We start from the raw sequence: 25562 nt of genomic DNA, 5'->3' as shown, positions 1-25562 counted from the left end.
CAGACCTGTCAGGGATGATCACAATAGTACAACACAGAGTTACAGACAGACAACACAACAATAATAGAAATGTGCAAAATGTCAAGTCAACGTTGACCACACGCGGATCAGAGATCAGAGAATACATATTATGAGCCTCTAGTCCGAGAAAATAAAAGCTATTGCTCTTACATGGTAAGCACAATGTTATAGTTATGTAAAGGGGAGCTAATATTATGGTCATGTTATCATATTTGTAATTTAACACCAATGGTGGTAATAAGTTGACAATATTACAGTAATGCCATGCAATTTCCAAAGTAATATCCAGTAATATTTTGGTAATGAAAATGAACGTAGAAATACCTGCAAGGTTTCAATGTTCATTTTATATTCACAATATTATATAAAATGTATTCAAATTGCTTAAAATGAAACCCAATGTTATGTAATTATTAATGCTCTTCAATGCTGCATACTCTGCTGCAAAAACTCTCTCCATGAGGCACAAATGCACCACACAATACCAGATATTAATCCCCATGATCCTGCTTCCCCATGTCATCACTATATATTGTTTTCCTTTTTCCTTTTTATTATTTGTTTTATTATTTTGATGGAGTGATTCCTAGTAGCAGACATTGCATATACGTGTTGAATGCATGGACTTCTTAGCTGGAAACACCTGTGGTAGTTTCTGTGTACTGAACATGAATCAGTTCTGTAAAATCACATGTACCTGTTTGGTTCCCTCACATTAAAGCACTCATCTGGGGTAGGTTAGAGTGACTACCTTGGAACACCTGTGATACACAGACAGTTTGATTGGCATTACCTTGGCCTCCCCTTCTATTGTAAGAAATCTGGGAGGACATGTCCTTTGACTCACACATAAAGCACATCTCTAGGACAGCCTTCTTCCACCTGCACAACATAATAAAACATTGAAACATCCTGTCCCTAAAGTGTGGTGGACACAAAAAATAGTCAATTGGTGTTGGTACCTTTAGACTGAACTGTTGCAATTCTTCATCAAGCTCCAATGGGATGTTGGATTTTCCAATAACCTCCTGTTGCTTTCTTTCTTCAATCTCCGCCTCATTTTCCCTCTCCCTTCTTTTCCCACTCTCCCAAATTTTGGTTTTCAAAGTTTTTGTTTTTATTTCTCTATTTTAACTGACATGTTAACTGTTGCCAACTGTGTGGGTTGCTGGATTTTTCTTTCTCTCTAAAATATTTTATGCCATCCTGAAATTGACACAGGTGGTTTGTGTGGAAAGGGTATTGATTGTGTTGTCTATAAATGTTATAATCCTCCAAAAAAGGATGTCGGTGTAGTGGTTAGCACACTTGCCTTTGCAGCAAAAAGGACCCGGATTCGCAACCCGGTCAGAAAAAGGGCCTTTCTGCATGGAGTTTGCATGTTCTCCGCATGTAAGCGTGGGTTTTCTCCGGGTTCTCCGGTTTCCTTCCACAGTCCAAAAACATGCAATATGTGGATTAGGTAAATTGGACACTCTAAATTGAGTGTAGGTGTGAGTGTGAGAGTGAATGGTTGTTTTACATTACATTACATGTCATTTAGCAGACGCTTTTATCCAAAGCGACTTACAATAAGTGCATTTAAACATTTGGGTACAAATAAGAGCTAGATGTAAGTAAGAGCTTCAAGTAAACCAAACTATGAAGTGCTAGTCATAAGTGTGATGTATACGTCATTGTCGTCATCTTAGTCGAGGTAGAGTCGGAAGAAATGTGTTTTTAGTCGGTGGCGGAAGATGTGGAGGCTTTCCGTTGTCTGGATGTCGATGGGGAGCTCGTTCCACCATTTGGGAGCGAGGACAGTGAACAGTCTCGAGTTCTGCGAATGCCTATGCGATCCTCTCAGTGAGGGGGCAGCGAGCCGGTTTGCCGATGCAGAGCGAAGTGGGCGGGCTCAGGTGTAGGTTTTGATCATGTCCTGGATGTAGGCTGGACCGGATCCGTTTGTAGCATGGAACGCAAGCACTAGAGTCTTGAAGTGGATGCGAGCAGCTACAGGAAGCCAGTGAAGGGAGCGGAGGAGCTGTGTAGTGTGGGAGAATTTTGGTAATTTGTAGACCAATCGAGCTGCTGCATTCTGGATGAGTTGCAGAGGTCGTATGGCACACGCAGGGAGACCAGCCAGGAGGGAGTTGCAGTAATCCAAGCGTGAGATGACAAGAGCCTGGACCAGAACCTGTGCCGCCTTCTGGGTTAGAAGAGGCCGTATCCTTCTGATCAAGATCGAGCTGTTGCAGCAATGTTGGCAGTGAGGGAGAGATGGTCATCAAGTGCCACACCCAGGTTCCTTGCGGTATGAGAAGGAGTTGCCACAGAGTTGTCGAGGGTGATGGTTAGGTCTGTGGTGGGAGAGCCCGTTCCTGGGAGAAAAAGAAACTCAGTCTTGTAGAGATTGAGTTTCAGGTGATGGTCAGACATCAACTGAGAGATGTCGGTCAGACAAGCGGAGATCTGTTCTGCTACATGTGTGTCGGAGCTGGGAAAAGAGAGAATGAGTTGGGTGTCATCGACGTAGCTGTGATAGGAAAAACCATGAGAGGGAATAACAGAACCAAGAGAGTTGGTGTATAGAGAAAAGAGGAGAGGGCCCAAGACAGAACCCTGAGGGACTCCAGTAGCTAGAGGACATTGTTCCGACATAGATCCTCTCCAGGTTACTCTGTATGTTCGGTTTTGAAGATAAGAGAGTAGGGTAAGTGCAGAGCCTGAGACACCTAGTTCTTGAAGGGAGGAAATAAGGATCTGGTAGTTAACTGTGTCAAACGCTGCAGAAAGGTCCAAGAGGATGAGCACAGAGGAGAGAGAGGCAGCCCTGGCAGTGTGGAGTTGCTCAGTGACAGCAAGAAGTGCAGTTTCGGTCGAGTGACCTGCTTTAAAACCAGACTGAAGAGGATCAAGAATGTTGTTGCAGTGAAGGTAGGAGGAGAGTTGATTAAAGATAGCACGCTCCAGAGTTTTGTCTATGTATGTGGCCCTGTGATGGACTGGCGACCTGTCCAGGGTGTACCGTGGACAATTGCTGTGCTAATCTCATCCCATGTCAGCTGAGATTGGCACAGCACCCCCCTCGACCCTCATGTGGACGATAAAGTGGTAGGAAATGGATGGTGACACAGGGAATTATGCCTATATGGTCTTTATTTATGTAGTGCTTTTCCAATCCATCACACATCACGCAACACTGTGCACCGTTTACTGTTTTGCAATGCCCTGTTTCACACCCATTCACATGCATTATACATTCATACAGCGCATATGTATATATGCAGCTGTATGATCACACATCCCACCCATTTATATGCTGTTTGCACAGCCACCAGGGGGAATTTAGGGATAAGGACACATTGGCATGCAGACTAGTGAAGCTATGTAGGGATCACATTTAGATTGCTGACCCTCTGGTTAGAAGATCACCCACTCTATCTGCTGAGCCCCATGAGCATCACTCTTGATGGTTGTTTGCATTTATGATAGTACCATGGAATTAATCAGGAACAGAACGTCCATGCACCACAACATAATTAAATCATACATCATAATGAAATTTTCAATTATGTGGGACATGAGAGAGGATGAATTTCAAATTTTTAATACAGCAATTACCTGTTTTTATACTCAAATATCCTCATGTGCAGGTAGTACACTGATGGTAATGCCCATTACCCAGTTATTATGTGAATATTATTTGGAAAATAACATGTATTACTGTAATAATATGCCATTATTACCACTCTGTTGCCATTCATGTCTTTACTGAAGTGTAAGATTTTAAATGATGTGTGTGTGATATTTTATAACTATATACTATACTGTACTTTCCTGTCAAACAATGTAGTATCTTTGTTTGCAGGAGATAGGACCCCCTGGCAAAATTGTCAATAACAGCTACCTGCACTGTGTAGCAGTGGTTGTGTCCTCTCTGACCTCTGAAGACCAGGGATCATTTTAGATGGGAGGCTGTAACTCTCCCTCCCGACAGGCATTTGGTACAGCTGCCTGACAGGCTGGCAGGCGGTACTCACACTGACAGGGTGTTCTATTGACTCAGGGGTTGGCTTGACAGAATGGGCGGTCTGTTTGAGCTTTGTGTTTCGATGGGAGGGCAAAGCCTCTGCACACATGCAGGCATTACGTAGAGCTGTGATACCATAATTATGGGAACACAATTTCAGTTTAGCAAGTAAGTTGCGCCGTGTAGATATGCAAGACATTCCTGGAGGGAGGAGCACGGGGTGCGCTTGAGCATTTCAGTCTCTCCCCTATTTTGAAGGGGAGAGATTAAAATGAGAGCAGATGAGCACAAATGTCAGACAGCGTTTGTGAAATTGGAGCAGGTAAGACCGAACAAGCCTTCTGACAACACAGCCAGAGAGACGTGCTTTTTTTTCTTTCAAGCTGTTGTGTGTACATATAATGCATTGCTAAGCTGTCTCTTATCCAGGGCAAACTCTGTAGATGTCAAGGATGTCATTTCCACTCCCATTTTAGCTCGTGTTTACACAGAACTTTAGTCTGATGGAGGCAATGTGGGACAACATTGCAGCTCACAATTTTAACTTTAATTGTTTTAAAGAGAAGGTTTGATTACCAGAGTGACACTATATTTTTCATCCACGTAACATAGCTCAACAAGGTACAAGCAAACGCTAATTCAATCTTAATGACTCAAAAATTATAGCCTTGTAACCTGTTACTTCAGCCTTCACCCACAATGATTATACACTTGGTCTTTATTTACAATTAAACAGTGATAATTTTCTCCATTTCCAGACAAGAGACCCTCAATCAGCAATAAAGTGTCAACCCAGTGCCCCTTCAGTCTTGGCTGTTGTGTTTACACAGTAGCAGGCATTTGACCACCTCCTTTTGTTTATATTTATGTATTCCAGTCCTGTTTCCATGTACTTCACAGTAATGATGGCAACAGGGAACATGATATGCACTGAAATGACATACTAATTTGAATAAATATATTTTCATATTAGTAATATGCCCCACACCCATTCAGTCCTGGAATTAAACTACACTCTAAACTTTGCTGTCATGGTCTGCTCTGAAGTGTCATTCACTACTGATATAACAAGCTCATTCAAAGACATAATTCTCTAACTGTGTAACAAATATTGTTTGGTCACTGATTAATCAGAGAGTGTCGTCAGTGGAAGAGTCCTGAGCACGACGTCCAACACAGAAATCAGACCGAACAATGCCGAACTGTAGATCAGTTAAAAAGACTTCAAAATCCTGAAAACTTGCACTAATCGCCAACATTTAGCAAGGTCATTTCTAAAATCAAATTATTTAACAGAAGGAGTCTTGTGTATTTAGCGACTGCACTGGAAACAAACTGCTTCACTAGTCACTATTTTGTGTGTGGCGCGTTTAAAGCAAGGTCACGGCAGATATACGGTGCTATATAATACGACTGCGCTGGAACTGTATAGTGGAATTCAGGCTGGTCATGAAGTCTATGTTAGTCATCTACATCAATGCCGAGCAATGTATCAGAGTAAAGGCCTGCTCACTTAATGCATGAGTATGACATCATTTCACTGGAGTAAATCACATCGCATATGTTCAATGCCTGTGTGATCAATCGTGTGACTCTGTTAAAAGTCTGTGACTAGGGATAGTGAAGCAACAGGTCATCAGTCACCTAACCCTTTTACATTAATTCAGTTAAAGCGCCATTCTAAAATAGTCTTAAACTCAATGACCGTGAACCTTTTATTAATAAAGCGCTATTCAAAATGTGCTTCTTTAAAACATGCAGAGCATGATTATTTAGGCATAAAGACCAGTTATCATTTGGCCTCTCATTGCTTTGTTAATGAATTAACATTGTGGGATAGCAATGCACAATGCATACAATGCAAAAAGTCACAGAGCATCTACAGCTGTCAAACAAATACAACCTTTTTCCCTTGTTTTACATAGGAAAGCCACAATGTGCACATTTCAGTTATCATTATTCGTATAAGTTTAGCTTGTTTTGCTTGTAAAACACCCATGTAATCAAAAGTTGTTGTTTGTTTTTGTTTAACCATGTAGGAGGGGTGAGCATATAAAGTGAAAACAATCAAAATAGGATATGAACTATTGCACACATCTGGGGAGTAAATGTATTTTTAATGCGGTATTTAAATGCCTTTCCTCCTTTTAATTAGTATTCACTGTGTGACCAGTGCAACAAAGTTGTTGGAAATGAGCCATGTGTTCTACCCCCTGTCATCCTGTCTGTAATGAATGCATCTGTCAAGTTATCTCTCTGGGCCTTGTTTTGACTGATGGCTGATTCCAGGATTCCCTATAGCATAAGTGCCTCACCAGTTTCCTCTATCTTTCTCTGCCATTCTACGTGCTTTAGGATGTTGAAATTATTTCAATTTCCACCATTAGCTTTTTGATGCAGCTGTTTTTAATTGTTGCGGGTTATCATGTTAAGGAGGAACAGCTGCCACAAATCTTGTAAGCTGTAACTCTGTTGTTTATGTAACAGTTTGGAATTATATGCGAATACTTTCCGTCTTAAAGAAAAAAAATGTTTTGAGGGTGTTCATTAAAATTTCATTAGCTAAATTAATGTTAGATTACCGTTATCTGAGGAAGTTCAAAATTAACAGCTAATTATGGAGGGATTGTAACTTTATCTCTAAAATAATAGGTGTGGACATGCATAAATTAAGGTAGATTTGCTTTAGATAAACACTAATGCAGCTCAAGACAGAATGAACAAAAAACACTTAACAACAAGCAGCTTCCCATCAGAATATTTGCTATTCACATGATTACTTGTGTGAAATAACTTACTCGTCAATGCAAATCTACAGAAAGATCAACAAACTCCACAGTTTCCCGATGCTTCAGTTCAATATTTTCTTTAACGACATGCAACTTTACTGTTCTGGTTAATTTATTACCAGTTCCAAATGCTGCAGGCAGCTGTTTGTGCATACAATGAGTACACTGTTTGCCAGCGCCAGGTAGGCAGCAGTGGCAACAGGGGGAGCTCATTTCAGGCCCAGTTATTTTTACATGAATTCTGCAAACGAACAACTAGAAACACAAGGAAACACGATAATTATGTAAAACTGAAATGCCATATTAGTATTTTTATTTACAGTGTATATGTACAAAAGTAGATGAGCTATATCGCCAAGCAAATAACACACAACGACCAGCTATCTGTCTACAGACACACAGGACTCAGGCAGAAAAGGCTCAGCTGTCATGCATGTTTTATGTTGGTTATGATTTCTGGTTCCGCCTTTCAGACATTACTTTCAATCATTATCCTGAGGTCCAGCATTCACGCCTGCCCACTCCTCCATTGACTCCCAGAGAAGCCGAGCTTCTGTGACATTTTTGCTGCATTTGTCCAATCACCGTTGAGCTCACAGCAGTGGAAATAATATGCTGTGCCATCCCACAGAGAACAGTTGAAGCTGAGCTTCAAGTGGTTTTAATGCGGAGGCTGCTGCGGTAATGCGGTAAAGATGATCCGTCATCTGTGATAAACAGCTGATTCTGAACAAACTAGTGATACGTTCTATTTGTGTTCTGGCTCATGTTTAGTATTGAAGTGTAAATACAACACAGTCCATATTTGACAACAGTTTAGAGGAAGCTGAGCTCCCCTTGCGGTCTTAGAGCAATAGCAACTGGTAGGCAGCAGATTTAGTGAAAATGCCCCAACCAAGTGCATAATATTCATGTCCAGTACCAAGAGCACTGAGACAAAGCTGGTGAACACACTGGAGCATTTAGGAGCTAAGAACTCAATAATTCTCTCAGTAGTGGTTGCACACAAGATAGTAAAAGTTAGAAAAAAGGGGCAAATATGAGACCCAACATTCACCAGGTGGATAGACTCCAAATGTTCAAGTATCTGCTTATTATATAAATATGGAACTGCTTTGAATTCACCATTCTTCTATATGATATGTTAGTTTTGCTTTTGCAGCTTATGTATATTTCCCACATGGCCAAATATGCATGTTAATGCAGCAATAAATATGAATTAAATTACAAGATTACAATATGCTACAAAATAATGTAGCAACAGTTCACTGATTCATTACAACATTGCCACAGACTAAACTGTCTCTTGCAAATCTACTGCAAGACAGAATGTTAATGTGGGTAAAACATACAGTATGTGCTCAGCCAATGTTGCCAAGACACAATTAAGCTACATAATTCCAGTACATTCTACACACAAAACAATCCCATGTGTATAATATTTTGTAATTATCCGGTCGGTAATGTTTAGTTGGGGGTCTCAGGAGACTTGTGTGCTAGTTTGTGTGTGAGTGTTTGTCAGACAGAGAAAACATTGGGAAACATGTTGCTAAAGGCTTGTAGTCACCCAGTAAGGAAGGAACAGCCCTGAAGGTTGAGGAGAGTGTCAGGTTGTCTCACTGATGTATGACTACACAGCGAATGCTCTGCTCACTGCAAAGTTAAACTGTCTGATAAGTAGACATAGCTGCCAGGGCTATGCTTACCCCCACACCTTTCATACAATAAGACTTTTGACCATCTTGTGTAAGGTGTTGTCGTGGGAGGGACTGTTAGTGATAGACCTGGTCCATACGGTTCAGTGATTTTGCTTCCATTTTTATCAGAATGTCCTTTATCATTCATTGTCTACCGCTTTATCCTCCACATGAGGGTCACGAGGGGCTGGTGCCAATCCCAGCTGACACGCAGTGAAAGTTGACGAACAACCATCCCGTGGACATTTAGAGTGTCCAGTTGACCTAATCTGCATGGACTGTGCGAGGAAGCTCGAACACCTGGACAAAACCCATGCGCGCACACAGGGAGAGCATGCACACTCCGCACTGAGGGTTTGTCCAAGGTCGAAACAAACCTTGGGCAAACCTTCTTGTTGTAAGACAACGCTGCTAGCCACTGCACCACTATGTGATTTCAGAATATCCATCCATCCATTTTCTACTGTTTTATCCTCAACATGAGGGTTGCAGGGGGCGAACCTGGGTCTTCCTGCTGCTTCCTTGTTTCAATTTCCAAAGCAAATTTTTGACTTTGCTGGAAACAAAATAAACAAAGACTCCAGGAGGAGGTATCTAACATGTTTATCCTTAGACTATTGATGATCAGTCAGTCCCTCTTCCACCATTTCATTTTTTTCACCCCACCAATCATCTTTCCATGCTCCCCGTTACATATCTTACCTGAGAGCTGTTACTTAATTTTTGATTTGCACAGGCTGTTTCCCCTCAGCTGTGACTCTAGCCGTTTATGCTGAGATTGCTCTTGACATTTTAATAAGAAACTTTGCTGTGCTGACCCCAAGGTACCCACCACTATGTGTCTGGAATCACAAGTGAAACATAATAGAAGTCGAAGTGCAACTGTAAACATTCAGAATTCTACCACAGTGCTCTTTTGAAATCTCGAGTTGTGTTTTTCAACCTTTGCATGGATTCAGACTCTTCTGAATAGTAAACAAGTTAAGATGCTAGAGTTTGATGTTGACTGTGTTTGAAAACACATGATAATTCTGTGTTCTCGTATTATTTGCACTCCTTTGAACATTCATGAATTCCTTTGATCTTTCGAGTCACACTCTTCTTCTTTTGATAACTTTCGGCAGGCTGTAAACTGAGTGGTATAACACTGCCCTCCGCAGTTTGAAGTTCTTTTATCTCATCTCCTCAGTCATCCTCTTCTCATCCTTCTTCGTCGCAGTTCAAAGCTCCTAAATGCAGTTCAGAGTTATTTATCCCAGTTCAAACAGTGAGTCATAGACGGGATGAAGCAGCGCTCCCTCTTATCCCATACAGCTGTTTTGGGGAAAGATCAGGTATGTGTTTTCCGTCCAATAAAACACACTCGTGCTAGACTGATGTGAACCTCATCTTTGAGGATTTCTCAGTTCACCACACTGATATGAATCCGTCAAGTCTAATAAACATGTGGCCCCGACGTCCTCGTTAGCTACATCAGTTTCACAAATCAGTTTACATCAGATTTGCTTTGCGTTTGTTCTGAAAGCAAGAACAACAATTTAGGCAAAATCCTTCACAGATTTCCTCTCAGATCGTTCTCAACCTTTAACAGCCTCACTTTTGTTCAAAAATGTAACAAAATAAATGGAATAGGTTACTGCCTTTTAGTGTGACCCTGTCTTGTTTAAAAGGTAACTATACATTTTATAACTAAAATGTCAGAATGACTGAAATGGTTTGCATTTAAATTTCCGGGAGACTTGGACTAATCAAAGAATATCTCAACTGTTAAGGTTGTGCGGGTTTGAATCAAAAAAGTGCCTCAAAGCGTCTCCTGAGTAGAGATGCTTTAAAAGGTTTAAAAAATGTTAATGACGAGCTCAGGCATGTATTTATTCGATTAATATTTGATTGATTCACTCAGAGTCAGAATACATCTAACTAGCTAATGAGCATAGCAGACATGTCAGATGCCTCTTTAATACTGCTGAATATTCCGGGTGCATTTCAACACTGGTTTTGTAGCAGTGTCACAATCAGGCACTATTAGGTGGCCTTTTCCAGAACTATCAGTCATGTTTTGTTGATGAAGACATTGTAACATTTCCTCAACAATGTAAATGCCATCACGTCGTACATCGTTATAAAAGTAGCGCAGGTTATTTGAAATAATAAAGTATGATCCACTGCACGTACGAAACGGAACCACTGATGTTCCGTTTCATTTTAAAGCCCCAAATAGTGAAAATAGCCGAATGTGTTCTGATCCTTTTGGCCCTACGGTGCCTTTCTCTATCTGTCTATTTATGTGTATATCATTGTGTCTGTCTTGACAGCACTCTTGGCTCACTGCTGTGTTTCATTTGTCCCACATCTCCTCAGTCTGCATGCTGACAGCCAGCATGCAAAAGGTATTCTGGAAAATAATAAAATGTATGCCCGCAAGTGAAACTTAGGAAACTACCTATACCCATAACACTTATGAAGAACACTCACATTATACTATGTAAAAGAGGGAGCCCTTACGTCCAGAGCTCGAATCACTGTAGCATTGCATGTTCGGGGAGACAAATAGTCACACCACACTAACCTATAATAAGCCGAGCCTTTGCTACCTACTGGAATTCCTGGTCTAATTTCCTTTAAGTGTTAGTGAAATACAGAGGGAGTGTTAGCGGGGAAGAGAGTGGGGGTGGAGTGTGGAGGGAGGTGAGATCTAAAAGATTGAAGATGGATTTCTGTGCGAGTGGTGTGTGTGTGGGCATTAGAATGCTGATGGTGCAAGAGAGACTGCGACTTGGGAAATCACTCGTCTGTATCATTTCTCTGCTCAAACCCGCCGTCAGATTCAGTTTCACTGTTGGGGCATTCATGAGTATCCTGAGACCCAGACCTCTTACACATATCCCATCCATATGTGTCTGTAAAATCAACTGGTGATTACTCCTGAGTCACAACAGAAACCACAGGAGTCCTTCTTCCCTGTAGACTTCTAAAAAGGACTCTCATAGATCCTGTGCTATCAGTTCATTTTTGTTATAGGGTCTAAATGACAACAGGCTCTTAAAAAAAAGTCATACTGAAACCAAATCCATCTTTGACAAGGAGATAATGTTAAACTGTAAGTTATCATGAGGAAATTTCTATTAACAAACGTGTTCATTTGAAACTTAAGAGAGATCATATAGCAGAAGGATTGGAATGCACAAGTCCTTTATACTAGAGCTGAAATTATCAATGGTATTATTTTTTAATACTTCACACTTAGTTGTCTGTTAATCCTTTTATAAATAAAAATAAAAATAAAAAAAAGATAACACTAACACTGGTAACAATGAAGTAAAAAGCATCTGGCCAACCACCGCATAATCCTTCGTTTTCTCTTCTCCAGTTTCTCAATTTCTATTTCTAAATCACTATGGACCCAAAGCTTATGCAGGACAAATATACGACCCTGCAAACTAATTCTATAGTGTGTGGGTTATGTATAGTTTCTGATCACACTGTAGAGTCATATAGTGTGCTGTTTTTGCAGTGTACCGACAATGTATGTTAAATGTTTTACAGAAACTGACAAAAGATGTGATGGACATCGATGCCATTGCATTATTTATTACTTTGCCTGACCCAGATTCATAATTTGACTTTAATCATTTATTGCTTCTCAAAGTTCCTCTTGCAAAATGACATGTAAATGTGCTCTACAAAATAATTGTGACTTGACTTTGATTTATGACACAATGGTGTTTGTGAATAATACAGTTGTTATCACACAAAATACAGCCAAACAAAATCCCACCCAGTCATTGACTACAGCGAGAGCAGCAACGTGTTCATACGACTCAGATCAATTGTTTATTTCACCTGTGCCAGAAAGATAGTGGATTCTGCCACACCTATATCCTGTGTTGTAACAGCAATGACATAGTGTGAAGATTATTCTGGCAAAGCAAGATTGTTATCTGTCGTGACGCCCCACTCTTGCCACCAGGTGAAGGGAGAACAAGGTTGCACAGCTGTCGTGATGCAAGTTTGTTTTCTTAGTGTTACAAAAATCAGATCAGTGTTCCAGGATTCCAGGAGTGAAGGAATTGTTTACAGCATTTGTTTGCCTGGCATGTCCCCGTCGCTTTCCAGAAGCATGAATTATCTGCCCCTATAGCCATAATTCACCATTGTTCCACTTCCCTCTGCAGACTGGCAATTAAGCTTGTAATTGCCCCGGGTTATTCACGTGCTGACTGACACGCTAGCGTCTGATTTATTTATTTATTGTCGGTTTAATGTCCGTCAGAACTATTAGTCCGTCTCTGTACTTTCTTTCTTGCTGCTTCAATATTTGTAATGCAGGGATAGGGTCCCAATGTTTGCTTTACACCTAATTACAAAAGATGGTTTTGAAAAGTCAAACAAATCTCTGTCGCCCAAGTTGTTAATTATTATTTTTTTTATTTTAATGCTATCAAATGCAAGGGAAGTGATTACCAAAACCAGACAGAAGAGGTTCTGTCTGTGTTAGAATAAGCGCTGGGTGATGTGCATATTCAGTGTATGCTGTCAGTGTGTACAGACTTTGCATTGCTTGTGGTGTTAAAGTGTTGAAGGCATTTTAATAGGGTAGCATGAATAAAGGGATTTGACTGGTATCACTGCTCATACTAATTGTCTTGTCAACTATGTAGTAATTGCTGTTACAATTCTTGTAAAAGACGAGACTCCTGTGTTTCGACACTGAAACCACTGGGTCAGTGGTAGAGTGAGTTGTCTTTCAACTGAAAGGTTGCGGGTTTGGTTACTGGCTCAGTCCGCTAGTCTACATACCGATGTGTCCTTGGGTAAGACACACAACATTCTGCCCATTGAGAGTGCTCCTCCCCCTTTTCAGTCTCCCTCTTGATTTGTCTTTTTTCTCTCTCTCTCTGTCCCCTCGCCCACTTATGTTAGTGATATGTAATCACTGTCAAATGTAATACAGTGAAAAGTGCAATATTATTAATAATGTGACTTCATCATCTCATCTCCCCCCCCCTGTGTTCCAGCTGAGGAAGGCAGTGATGGACCACATTTCAGACTCTTTCCTGGAGACCAACGTCCCCCTCTTGGTGCTCATTGAAGCGGCTAAGAGCGGAAATGAGAAGGAGGTCAAGGAGTACGCCCAGGTGTTCCGTGAACATGCCAACAAACTGGTGGAGGTCAGTCATGAATTATTCACGGGGGCACATGCATATACCCACATATATATCTGTTCGCATGAATTAAAAATGCAACCACCGCTAACCAAGTGATAACAGCCCTCTTCACTAAAAAGCCGGCTAAATAATACTGTCACATATATTAGACTTTCTAGTTATTTTAAGAATTGATTACACTCTAAAGCAAATGTGTAATTAACTGTGCCCACACACACACACACACAGATTGAATACCACACACAGCTTTCTCCAATAGTTAAAAAATAAATAAATACCACATGGTTACTTTGCAGAAGCAAGGTGCATCTCAATTCAAAACATGTCCTCAACTGTGCACCACAACGTGAGGCTTCAAACATCAGTTATTTTAATTTTGGGAATACACATATTTTACATACAGCACAAGGCCCAGAATGGCCCAAAATGAAAATGTTACTGAAACAGCCAGGTGGGTAACTTGACCTAAGTGAAATAAATTGGATAAGCGTATGATAATGTGGGTCCTTCTGTAATGGGATTGGAGGAATAGTCATGCCTTTTGTTCTCATGGCTTATTCAAAGGAGCCTTTAGAAGCCTTTATGTGGGCTTCTTTTAACATACTGTTGCCTAAAACAGCACCGCTGCTTTCTTTGACATCAGCCAAGGGAATGAGTGATTTGCGTGCCCTTTTGCTTTGCCCCAGCTGTTTGCTGATGAGGGAGGATGTGACTGATGCTGCACTCAAAAGCTGTCCTTTGCATTCAACAGTACTGGAACTTTGTTTATCCCAAGGACATTTCAGTCAGAGGCATTCTATTCTTCCCATGAAGGAAAAAGAAAACATGGAAGATGCTGCCTTGTTGTTGTCCTTTGCAGATTTTGTTTCACGTATATGTCAAGCGCACGCGGCAACAGTGACGTACGCAGCAGTTGTTTTTATGCAAAGGAGATAGAGTCTTAGCCCCAGTCTAAACAGAATATAGCTCACTGGCTCTGCAGTGGCTTATCAACAGCTTGTGTGTTGACAGTGTGCTGTTAGGCATGGACCCTCCCACAACTATTTATGTGCAACCGATATCTGATATATGTTGATTTGCATTTTTGCGTGGTGCATTTTCTCAGTTGTATTTATAACAAGGGCACACTTTATTTATATCAAATCTGTGTTTTTAATATATTTTTAAAAAATAATTTGCACATTCTACTTGAAGCATGGCAGCATGAAAGTCCCTCTTTAGAGGGATATTATTCCTAAAAAGCGATTGCTAACCTTGTTCATTCAAAAGACTCTATCTGCTGGACTTAAAAGAATACCCAGCAGAAACTTGCCATTGCCATTATGTTTCATTTGATCTTGAGGCGGAATGTCCTTGGAACATGTTGATGGCCAAAGTTTGAAGACAAACTCACAAGAGACATTTCTGGTTACAGTGCAACAATGGAACCTTTGAACAAATTGAATAATATGGAACAACTTCAGTTGAGTAGTTCACAATACGTAGAATAAAATAGACTAGAATAAAATAGAATAGAATCAAACTGTATTGTCTCAGGGCCACACGGTGGTGTAGTGGTTAGCACTCTCGCCTTGCAGCGAGAAGACCATGATGCATGATGAAGAACAACAAATACCAAACAAAATAAAAATAAGATGAGATTAAAAAGTCAATGTTATTGTGGCATGAGTTAAATGGTAGGTTTTGCAGTTAATGTATGTAGTACAGCATGCATTTACAAGTTTATATTCCCTCGAGGTTATGACAGCAAGTTCCAAAAAAACAAAACAATTATATCTCCAATACTCAGATCAAATGATTCCCTATCTTACATACTCTAAGGGTGTTGTGATAAATGTTAATGCAATATTTGCAACCAGTAACAGACAAAATCTATGTTTTATTTTGCTTATTTTATCATTTAGTACAAATATTGGTGTGGTGCCATTATGAAGTTGCATTACAGTACAAACAATTTAGCATAGTCTGGTTAAGATACAGTACATGTGCAGGGTTTGCATTGCTCCCCCACTACTTGTTCATTACCTAAGGTGAGAATGTACATTATTCTCATTATTCTGCTAGCAAGGTAGCCAATACACTTGAGGCAATCCAGTATACTTGGCAATTTCATGGTCATTACTGTCATTATCATTACTTGTCCCATCACAGACACAGTCATCATAAGTGCAGCTATCAAGATCCTCTCCTATATTAGACTAATTAACATTCCAATCAATGTCATTGCAGTCATTTCACCCAGGAGAAGGGAGGAGCTGTCTTAAGCCATTAGTCTGGAGTTTGGGCATGCTCAACAGCATTGAAGTTGAAAAAAAGTACCCTCCTTCATGCCTAATTTATTTCCATTTGATTTGTGTTCCTTTTGGAACAACATTATCCATTATTTTGTATTCCCCCTCCACTGTTCTCTGCTTACCTCAGCGAAGGGTCAAGTTTATTCCAGGGGCTCTATCCTAATCAAATCAATCTCATTACACCATCTAGACCAGAAACAGGAAAGCAGTGATAATTAAACTGGGCATGTCAGTGCCTAGTGACATAAAATAGCTCTGTGAAATGTAAGGCAGTGATCTTGCCATAGTCAGGTAAATGATTTTCCCTGACCCCCATTTTTAAAAAAAAATTAATTCAACAAATTGCTGCACATCCATTACTTACATGAATACATGATTTATGTATCTGTTTAGTCAATTAGATGTATGCTTATGCTGAGCCATTTAATCATAGACGTATCATACAGCGCAAGTAATTTAAGTAACACACAAAAAAAAAATCTTGTTTTTCACCCTTAACACCCAAAATATGTGTTTCTGGAACTGTGATATTTTAACGGTGACGTTTAAGAGGTTGTATTTTACAAATAAGTAAAGCAAGCATACGGGCGATAAAACTAAGCTAGTTATTCCCCGGGGTTTTGAGAGGTAAAAGAATAGCTTTCCTTATATCATTGGTCCATTAATCAATCAATTAAGTTTGGACTAATTAATTCCCAAGACTGCCTTTAATGAGAAGTATCTAATCCTCACCCAGCAGAAATACAATCCCTCTTTTTAAGAGCTTTCTTTTGATAGGTGTCTTTGTGTGGAATTTGAAATTAACTGATATTCAAAGAGGAAAAATGTTTTATTTAAGCAATTTTAAGTGCTAGTAACAGTCTTAAGGATTGAATGGTGGAAGATGAAAACGAAAGAATGTTGTACCGCGTCCAGGACGGAGTTGCTACAGACTCTTCACCCCAAAAATACACTTGATCGGAGATGCAACACAACTGTGTTGCGCAACCAGTGTTGGAGCCGATACCCATCCATTTGAGTGTCAAAAGTACACTTTTGCTTGTCGGCCCGCTCAGTTGCGGAAGGTCAGAGTGGATACGCAGCACTTCTATTTTTGGCGGATGCTCCTGTTTCTTCGGTTGGTAGAAGTAGTGCTCTGTTTGTTGTGTTTACAACATATAAAGTGTGTTGCTGTGCAAGAAGTACCACGAGAAAATCGACTCCAGCTGCGTGGAAGCAGGCGGACGTGAGACGCTAGCAGTGTCAATGTGCAGATCAGAGCGCAGTGCATCCGTGTATTTTGGGGGCAGGTTTAGTGGGAGTCCAGGCATGCGGCAAAGAGAGAGGTGGCAAAGGAAAAGGTTTATAGTGAGGTGTGAGCACTAAGGAAGGAGAGAAAGACTTGTATTGATTGGCTAGACAGAGAGACATAGCTGGAAAGGTGGATGGAAGGAGTATTTTGAGGAGCTGATGAATGAGGAAAGTAAGAGAGAGGAGGACTGATGGAGGAGAGATAGTGCCTCACAAAGGATTAATAAGGAGGAAGTAAGAGCAGTTATGAAGAGGGTGAATAGTGGAAAGACAGTAGGTTCGGATGACAGACCTGTGGAGGTATGGAGATGTCAAGAAGAGAAAGCAGTGGACCTTTTGACCAGATTGTTTAACACAATCAAGAAGAGGTGAAAAAGAGAGTGCAGGCAGGGTGGAGTGGGCTGGAGACGAGTTTCAGGAGTGATGTGTGACAGACGGATAGCAGCAAAAGTGAAAGGGAAGGTCTACAAGATGGTGGTTAGACCTGCTATATGATGTATGGCTTGGAAAAAGTGTTACTGTCTAAAAGACATGAGGCAGAGATGGAGGTGGCAGAGCTAAATATGTTGAGACTGTAACTGGGAGTGACCAGGATGGTCCGGATTAGAAATGAGCATATTCGAGGGACAGCTCAGGTTGAATAGTTTGGAGATAAAGTAAGAGGGGCAAGGTTGAGATGGTTAGGTCACATTGAAGAGGAATAGTGTTTATATTGGAGAAAATGAGGGAGACCAGACCACAGACAAGTTTCATGGACAGTTGGTGTCACAGAAGAGGACACAAGGCAGAGGACAAGATGGAGGCAGATCATCTGCTGTGGCAAAAGAAGAAGCTAAGTCTCCATTCGATTTGCATGTGGAATAAAATGATATATTCTTATAAAGCTTCATTGTTCGTGTATCAGAAAATTACAGTATATTCAATTTTATTTGTATAGCACCAATATGTCCATCTGCCTCGACTGGAGAAAAGCTGCATGGTCGTTATGAAGATATCAAATGGATTTTTTTTGCCATGAGAAATTAGGTTTTTCTAAAAATATTAGCCTTTATAGTCCATTTAGATATGCTGCTCCTCAAAACACTTCAGTTATTGAAACCTTCAATATAATGTTCTGTCTGATGAAAGTAAAATCATTGTCCCCCCTTTTCATTCCCCTGCAATTGACTCTTTACCACTTGAAGCCACAACATGAGATCTTTTTAATTTACACACAATATCAGTATCCACTTTTCTTTACAGTTGCCATGGTTTATTTTTATTGCCACTGCAAGAACAGTGTATACATGCCAGTAGTCTTGTACATCTTAAGGACGTTATGCTCCGCCACTATTCTAATGTCACTATGAGTTGGTTGGTTATCATCTGACCGTGACTCAATGTTGTACCTATCTCTTGACAGGCAATGCTCTTGCAAAGGCAGTTTTGTTTTATCTCTCACTGGACCATATTTCTGTATTTTTGTTATATAATCATGGGCAAAAAGGTGTGCAGTGTATCATGTCAGATGAGGTTGCTTAATGATTACTGTATTGTCTTTATATATATTTGTGATTATTGTAAGATAAAACGGAACCTTGTGGTTAAATGGCATTTATTCCATTTTCTTTTTATACAAATACTCCAATTGCAACTTTATCAACCAAGCGGATAATGCAGCAAACCCAGTATTACCTTTTTTAGCAATACGATATATATTTATATTGCATCTGTGGTCACTGAGTTTTTCTCAGTGTATGGCTACATTAAGTTGAGCTGTTCACTTTACCTTCATCAGTTCATTAGGTTTTCTTACTTTGAATTTATGGCTGTGACCTTGCTTTGGACATGAACCGAGTCAAGGGGAAAGACATACCATCAGTGATTATGCATAATCAATACCAGAGTTGAATGTAACCGATACTGAATTGGCCTTCAGGGCTCAGCAACATGAGACAGACTGCAGCAGTAAATATTATTCTCAGGGCCACTGCATTAAGCACTTTACCGGACAGTTAACTGGGAAGTGGATGGATCACTGTTGGAACAGATCTGTTTGTGATGACCCAAACCTTTAGGCCAATATCAGGCCTCCCTTTTCATTCTCAGATATTTGCCTCAGAGGGAATCTGCCTTTGGAAGATGCAACAACAGACATTCATAGAGAGATACATCACATCCAACTTAATCCACTGCCGCGATTTACCTTGTGTAGCAAAAGAAAAATGCCAGGAAACAGATCAGATAGTAAAATGCCACCACATACCATTTATGGTTTGAGTACAGTTTTATGCACTTGGCCTTCACAAAAAATTCAATTACTTGATGCTACACATTGTTTTCAGGGTTTTTAATGATTGCTTTGTTACGGTGAATTGTCTATATTTATATTTTGCCATTTACCCCTCCCCATCCGTTATTTCAGTGCATCTACAGTAAATGCAGCATGATTTCTATCACACATCGTCTTTCTCGCCCATTCATAAGGTGGCGGCACAGCCACCAGCAGCAATTTGTGTTTCAGTCTCTTGTTCATACAATGGCTTGTAGACTATAGGAGCCAGGGATCAAACCTCCGACCTGCTGTGCTTCAACTTGAAATCAGCTTGTGCGTGAGAGAGATATATATACTCTGGCCAATCACACTGAAGACGGTGAGAGTTAATGCTCTTGTTCGCGACAAAGGACATAGAAGAACAACTTAGACTGGCACTACTAGAAAGAGGAAAAAAATCTGGTTGCTTGCTAGCTCAACACTGAATCATGCATAGTGTTGACAAGGTTAATACACTACACCATACTTAGGGCTGAGCGATATACTGTCCCAAGATTTGAGCATCAAAATAGGTTCAAAAGCAGCATATGATTACGCAGTGATGTTTATACTGCGCTAAAAGCTAGCGTTTGCACTTCTTGAGAGGTGAAGAGATGAGTGAATCTTGTTTCATGTTTAAAGAGCTTAAGCAGAGCTTTGATTCACTCGGCTCCCCACAACTTTTCTCTCTCTCCATGTCACTCAGACACACACATACAGACAACAGACACATCTGTACCGGTCAGACTCTTCAACTAATGATCAAAGACTGGTGCCAAACAAAGTTTACCACCCTTACAGCTGAAAGTTGTGCACCATGCTCAAAGCACCTGCACACACAGAGGAAAACCTCCGATTTATTTATTTGTCCTGGATTGGGGGAAACGGTAATCAGTGAAGCAGTATGTAATGGAGTTGTGTGTGTGCTAAGCCAAACTGGTGATAACACGTAACTTCAACTGAGTTAATTTGGTCCGGCCCAAATGATTTTTTTTCTTTCTTTTTTTTTAAAGCTGATAGTCAATAGCATGCATAACAAACATACGTGAGGTGTTTAAAGAAGAATGGCAAGCATTTGAGCAGCTTCATTATTATTGCAGTGCAGGCAGGAGTAACTGAAACATTCACTATGGCACATATTTAATTCAATATTTAATTCCACGTTCAAAGGTAGCAACGTCGTGTTTTGTGTTTCAACCCATTCATCTCATGCTGTTTTGAACCAAACAGAAGGTCAGATAGTGAGTGTGTAGATCCCGTCTACCTTGATTTAAATGAGAACTGATGTGTGAGACACGGTGATGAACAGCAGTTAGACTGTGGTAATGTTGAAATGCATTCAAAACATCTGAGTCAAGAGAGTAAAGCTGTGCGAAATGCTCGCAATTATGTTGTCTGTATGTGTAATGGACACTTTTGCACTTTCACCAACAGCGCCAGAAGATTAATTCATGGATTTGAAAAACATTTTTGAACTATATTTAACTGAACATCTAAGTCATAATAATAATATAATAATAATAATAATAATAATTTTCCTTTTATCCATGACATATTGAGAGTTTTATAGAATCAGGTCGGAAAGATTCAGTTTGATGATCTGAAAACTATGAGACATATATAGACTTTGCAATCCTTACTGACATCATTGTATTTGGGCTCGTCATAATGTGATGAGAACTTGATAGTTCACCTGATCAATACTTCCACAGACGGATACTAGCAAATTCCAATCGATGGGGAAGCTTCCACTGCAAGAAGCAGCAATTCAAATGTTTGTTTGTTTTGTTTTTTTCCCATGCCCTGTGTTATTCCGTGCTACTGTGGTACTGTGTTGTATTCCAACTGTTCAATTGCCAGTTTTAAAGTTTTGATAACGCTGTGAGCAACGAGGTCACATAATGCACATTTGGAAAATGTGTTATCCCTCATTATCTCACTGGATGATACTGTATATTTTGTTGTGGAGGTTTCAAGTTTTATTTATATCATGCAGATATACTAAATAGTATTTCAACAGCTAACAGGAAAAAAACATAAACAAAATTTAACAAAAAAAAAATACACATGCACATGGCTATTGTATAATATGGAGACCTTTGATTGTAATAATTATGCTGACTTCAGATGTGCCTCTCGGTGTTATTGTTAATTTCTCTGTGATTTAGTCAGCTTGTCTCTGAGGGAAATGGTCATCAGCCCTTTTCTGAAAATTACAGCTGTGCCCGAGGATGCAATCAGCCAATCTTTTAACCATGAGCTGACATTTATATTCTTTGTGTAACATCTCCACTGTCCCAAAAAGGGGAAAGGGGAGATAAACAGATGGAAATTATAGCACCATCAACCATGTATTCACAAAAGATCCCCCCACCACCACCACCTAGCCCTTTCTTGCAGGCTTAAGGGAGTCAACTCAAGGGTCCATTATCTCTTACAGGCTGCATGAATTGGTTGCAATGTTTGTGTGTGACACATTTCACCGAACCTTGCCCAAGCAAATTGCCATGAAGATAATCTTAGCTCGGAGACACAAAAAAAACTAAATCTGCATTCCTGCTAAGAGCCGGGATAGCTTCTGTGGAGGTGCCACATGACAAGAAGCAGTGGAATTCCTGTTTTGCAGATATGACACTAAGTGGATTATACGAGATTAAATGTGACAAAAGTGAAAACAGAGGATGAATAAGACTTGACATAGCACCATGCTTCCATGCTTTGAATAAGTAGACTTTCAATGTTAATATGATGTATAGCCCAGCATAAATCCTCAATTATGTCATGTGCCCATGAAGGCTTAGTCATATCACTTTTGATGTCTCATAATGTCTTTTTACCCCAATTCATGTATCATCTTCATGTTTTGTAGGATATGACAATGCAGTTACAAAAGGAAGGACAGTCAGTTAGAGATTTAATTTAAACATTTTTACCAGTCCTCAGCACTGTATGTGTTCTTAGGATAAAATCTGGTGGGGACAGTATTCGGTGATGTCGTTGAACTTAGTGCCATGTTCTTCAACAATTCATAAATTGTTGCTATACACATAGAGCATTATTTGATTATTCGATGTGATGCATTCATTTTGCATTTGACATGCCAAGAAGACTTGCTGGAGTTCAACCAAGCATCAGCGTGGGAAAAAAGGTTGGCTTAAGTGACATTGAATGTGGTATGGATGTTGGTGCCAGAAAGGCTGGTACGAGATATATAAAGTGCTGATCTACTGTGATTTTCATGCAAAATCTTTTCTTGGGTTTATAGAAAATAGTCCAAAAAAGAGATAATATCCAGTGAGTGGCAGTTCTGTGGGCAAGAATGTGTTGTTGGTGCCAAAGGTCGGAGAAGAACGGTTAGACTTGTTTGAAATGATGGAAAGGAAACAATAACCACACACTCAAGCTGTGCAGAAGGCCATCTCTGAATAGGTGAAAAGGTCAAAGATGGGCGACAGCAGCAGAGCACATGTTATCCACTCCTGCCACTGCATTAGGAACCTTATAAAGCAGCTGCCGGGTTTATATACTTGATGTTATATAATCAAATATAAACCAAAAATGGAATTCTTTGTAGTTTAAATTGCATATCATTTATATTTTAGCACACTGATAGTAAGGTAAGTTACCATAACATTCCCCACATCTCCAACTTTTATGAATGGAATATAGCAATCGTAAAAAGCTCCGTGTGTCCTTCCTCATAGAGATGACTTTACATTTTCTCCTCTGTTACACTGTAGCATGGAAATACTAGCTCTTAAACAATTGTCAGGGTGAAGCACAAAGCCAATGGAGTTATTACCCAGCAAAGCAAAACCTGCGCTTGCATTTGATGAACCTTTAATTACTGTCTGTCTCTATTTTATTTTCAGAGAAAGAATGTCAGTGGGCTTGATGCTTCTCTCATGAGCACAGTTTTATACTACACACAAGTATATATATATGTATATATATATATATATATATATATATATATATATATATATATATATATATATTTATAAATGTGTGTGTATGGAATTAAATTGATCCAATTGTTGGAAAAATAGTAGTAATCATAGCAATGCAGTTAGATTTGCTTAGAATGTACTTTTATTCTTTTCTTTATTGTCATTGTGACAACGAGACATTGCACAGCATTAAATTAAAAGTGCAGGTTTTCCAGTGCAAACATTTACAAAATATAGAAAAATATAGAAAGTAAGAAAATAAACGATGAATATGGATGGATGAAAGAATAATTAAGTGATTATGTAAACCGTAAACATATATGGACTAGATCAAAAAATCTAGTCTAGCAGCGTTTAAACAGGTGATGGTAAGATGGATAGAAACTGTCTCTAGTCTTGTTTAACATAATTATCTTTATCTTTTATTTCCTTACTTTCCATATTTTTCTATAATTTTCATTGTGCAATGTTTCGTTGTCACAATGACACTACCAATTCTGATTCTGTTGTTTTCCCTTACCTTTTTTTTGAGGGGACAGCATAAGTTTTCTTTTGATTCTCCAAGAAAGAAGGTCTGAATAGATATAGTGTATGTGCAAAACAGTTCACAATTTCCAAATTCACTTCATTCTCATTGGTGGAGTGATATATGCTAACCATCTATTGTCTATTCATGTAAAAATTCATCATCCATAAAGCTACTGTAATGGATGGTGAGGAGAGCTTATGCAACTTCATGGCAGCTCTTTCATACTGACAACTGACTCTTAAAGTCAATGATGAAAACCGCCAAAAAAAAAACACATTAGCAGCTGACAAACGTAAACAACGTGCAAAAGATTAAATCTGATATGTATCTGTGAAAAACAAATACTCATTCCTCGGGAGAGAAGTGAAATGATTTCCCTTTTTGATTGGAGAATTCCTCCACGAGAAGTCTACCCAAATCCATACTATTAGTTTTATAGATTTGACCGCAAGTGTAGCAATCATTGTCTGACAGGTTAGCTTGATTGAAGATATTGACTGTTCTTCCAGTTCCTTGCTCACCCTCTTCACCATCAGCATTGCTAATACATCCAACTGGGGGTGTAACTTTTTTTTCCCGTGGCTCATCAATTCAATGACCTCTTTCTAAAATGGTAAATTAAACCGCATCCTGCAGCCATTTTACCCGACCGACAGCAGGTTAATGGCTCATTAAGAGTCTGTTCTGTCTGCTGAAAGAGATCTTCCCATTCTGCTCATCCTGATACAGCTCTATTCACGACACTGTGGCGTGAGAGTGTGTGTACATACTCAGATTGTTATACTTTTGCTTTCATGATCATAAAAAAAAAATCTGCTTTTAAAATTTAGAGTAACATGATGTTAACATGATGACAGGCAAATTTGCTTTTATTTAGTCAGTGGTTGAAATTGTGGATTGATGAATAAAGAGGGAGAGAGACAAAGGTCTCCAGTGCACAGCATTGGTGACTGTGGGAGCTGGATTATCAGAGGTTGGTGCAGCAACATAGGATGTCTCCCAGAAGACACACATTGACCACATTGGTCATATACCTCACAGGTAAAGCAGGAAAACAATTAAAACGACATCCTTCAAGTCACAGGCCATTTTGTGTTGATATCTTGAAATGGACTTTTTTTCTTAGTTTGCATTACTTTGCAAGCCATTGGCGCACCACTTCAAAGTAGACGCTGTGAGTCTGAGAGATAGTTTAAAATGCAAAATACAATTCGTGAAACATGCATTCACCATATTTGAAAACATAAAAAAAAAGTTGTGATTGAAGTGTTTGTTTCTAAATATACCCTCTATGGACCTTGTATGAATCTTTCTGAGTGTTTCTTTTTTTTTTGCAAGAAATGTAATCAGTGAAAAAAGTGAAATAAGAATAATATAAGAATAAGAATAAAGTGCTCAAAAGTGGAAATGGAATTTGTATAGGACGCACTCACTGGTACAAAGTGGAAATTCACATCAATGGCACTAATTATTATTTCTTGATATGTCTTTCATCATATAATACCAGCATATTTACACG

The 25562-nt window shown here is 39.5% G+C and overlaps 1 protein-coding gene across 2 annotated transcripts in view; it reads left to right on the top strand.

The window, feature by feature from the left end:
* ctnna2 (catenin (cadherin-associated protein), alpha 2) overlaps nt 1-25562 on the top strand; it is a 249467-nt gene that overhangs the window by 170363 nt on the left and 53542 nt on the right. For both annotated transcript variants that reach the window (XM_044029247.1, XM_044029249.1), the window contains exon 9: nt 13538-13690. In XM_044029247.1, coding sequence (XP_043885182.1) covers nt 13538-13690 — 153 coding nt within the window. The remainder of the gene's footprint in view (nt 1-13537; nt 13691-25562) is intronic.

This window comes from Solea senegalensis, linkage group LG6 (genome assembly GCF_019176455.1).
Source record: "Solea senegalensis isolate Sse05_10M linkage group LG6, IFAPA_SoseM_1, whole genome shotgun sequence".
In the NCBI taxonomy this organism is placed as follows: Eukaryota; Metazoa; Chordata; class Actinopteri; order Pleuronectiformes; family Soleidae; genus Solea; species Solea senegalensis.
Note: the sequence above shows the minus strand (reverse complement) of the source record. Positions and strands in the feature narration are given on the sequence as shown.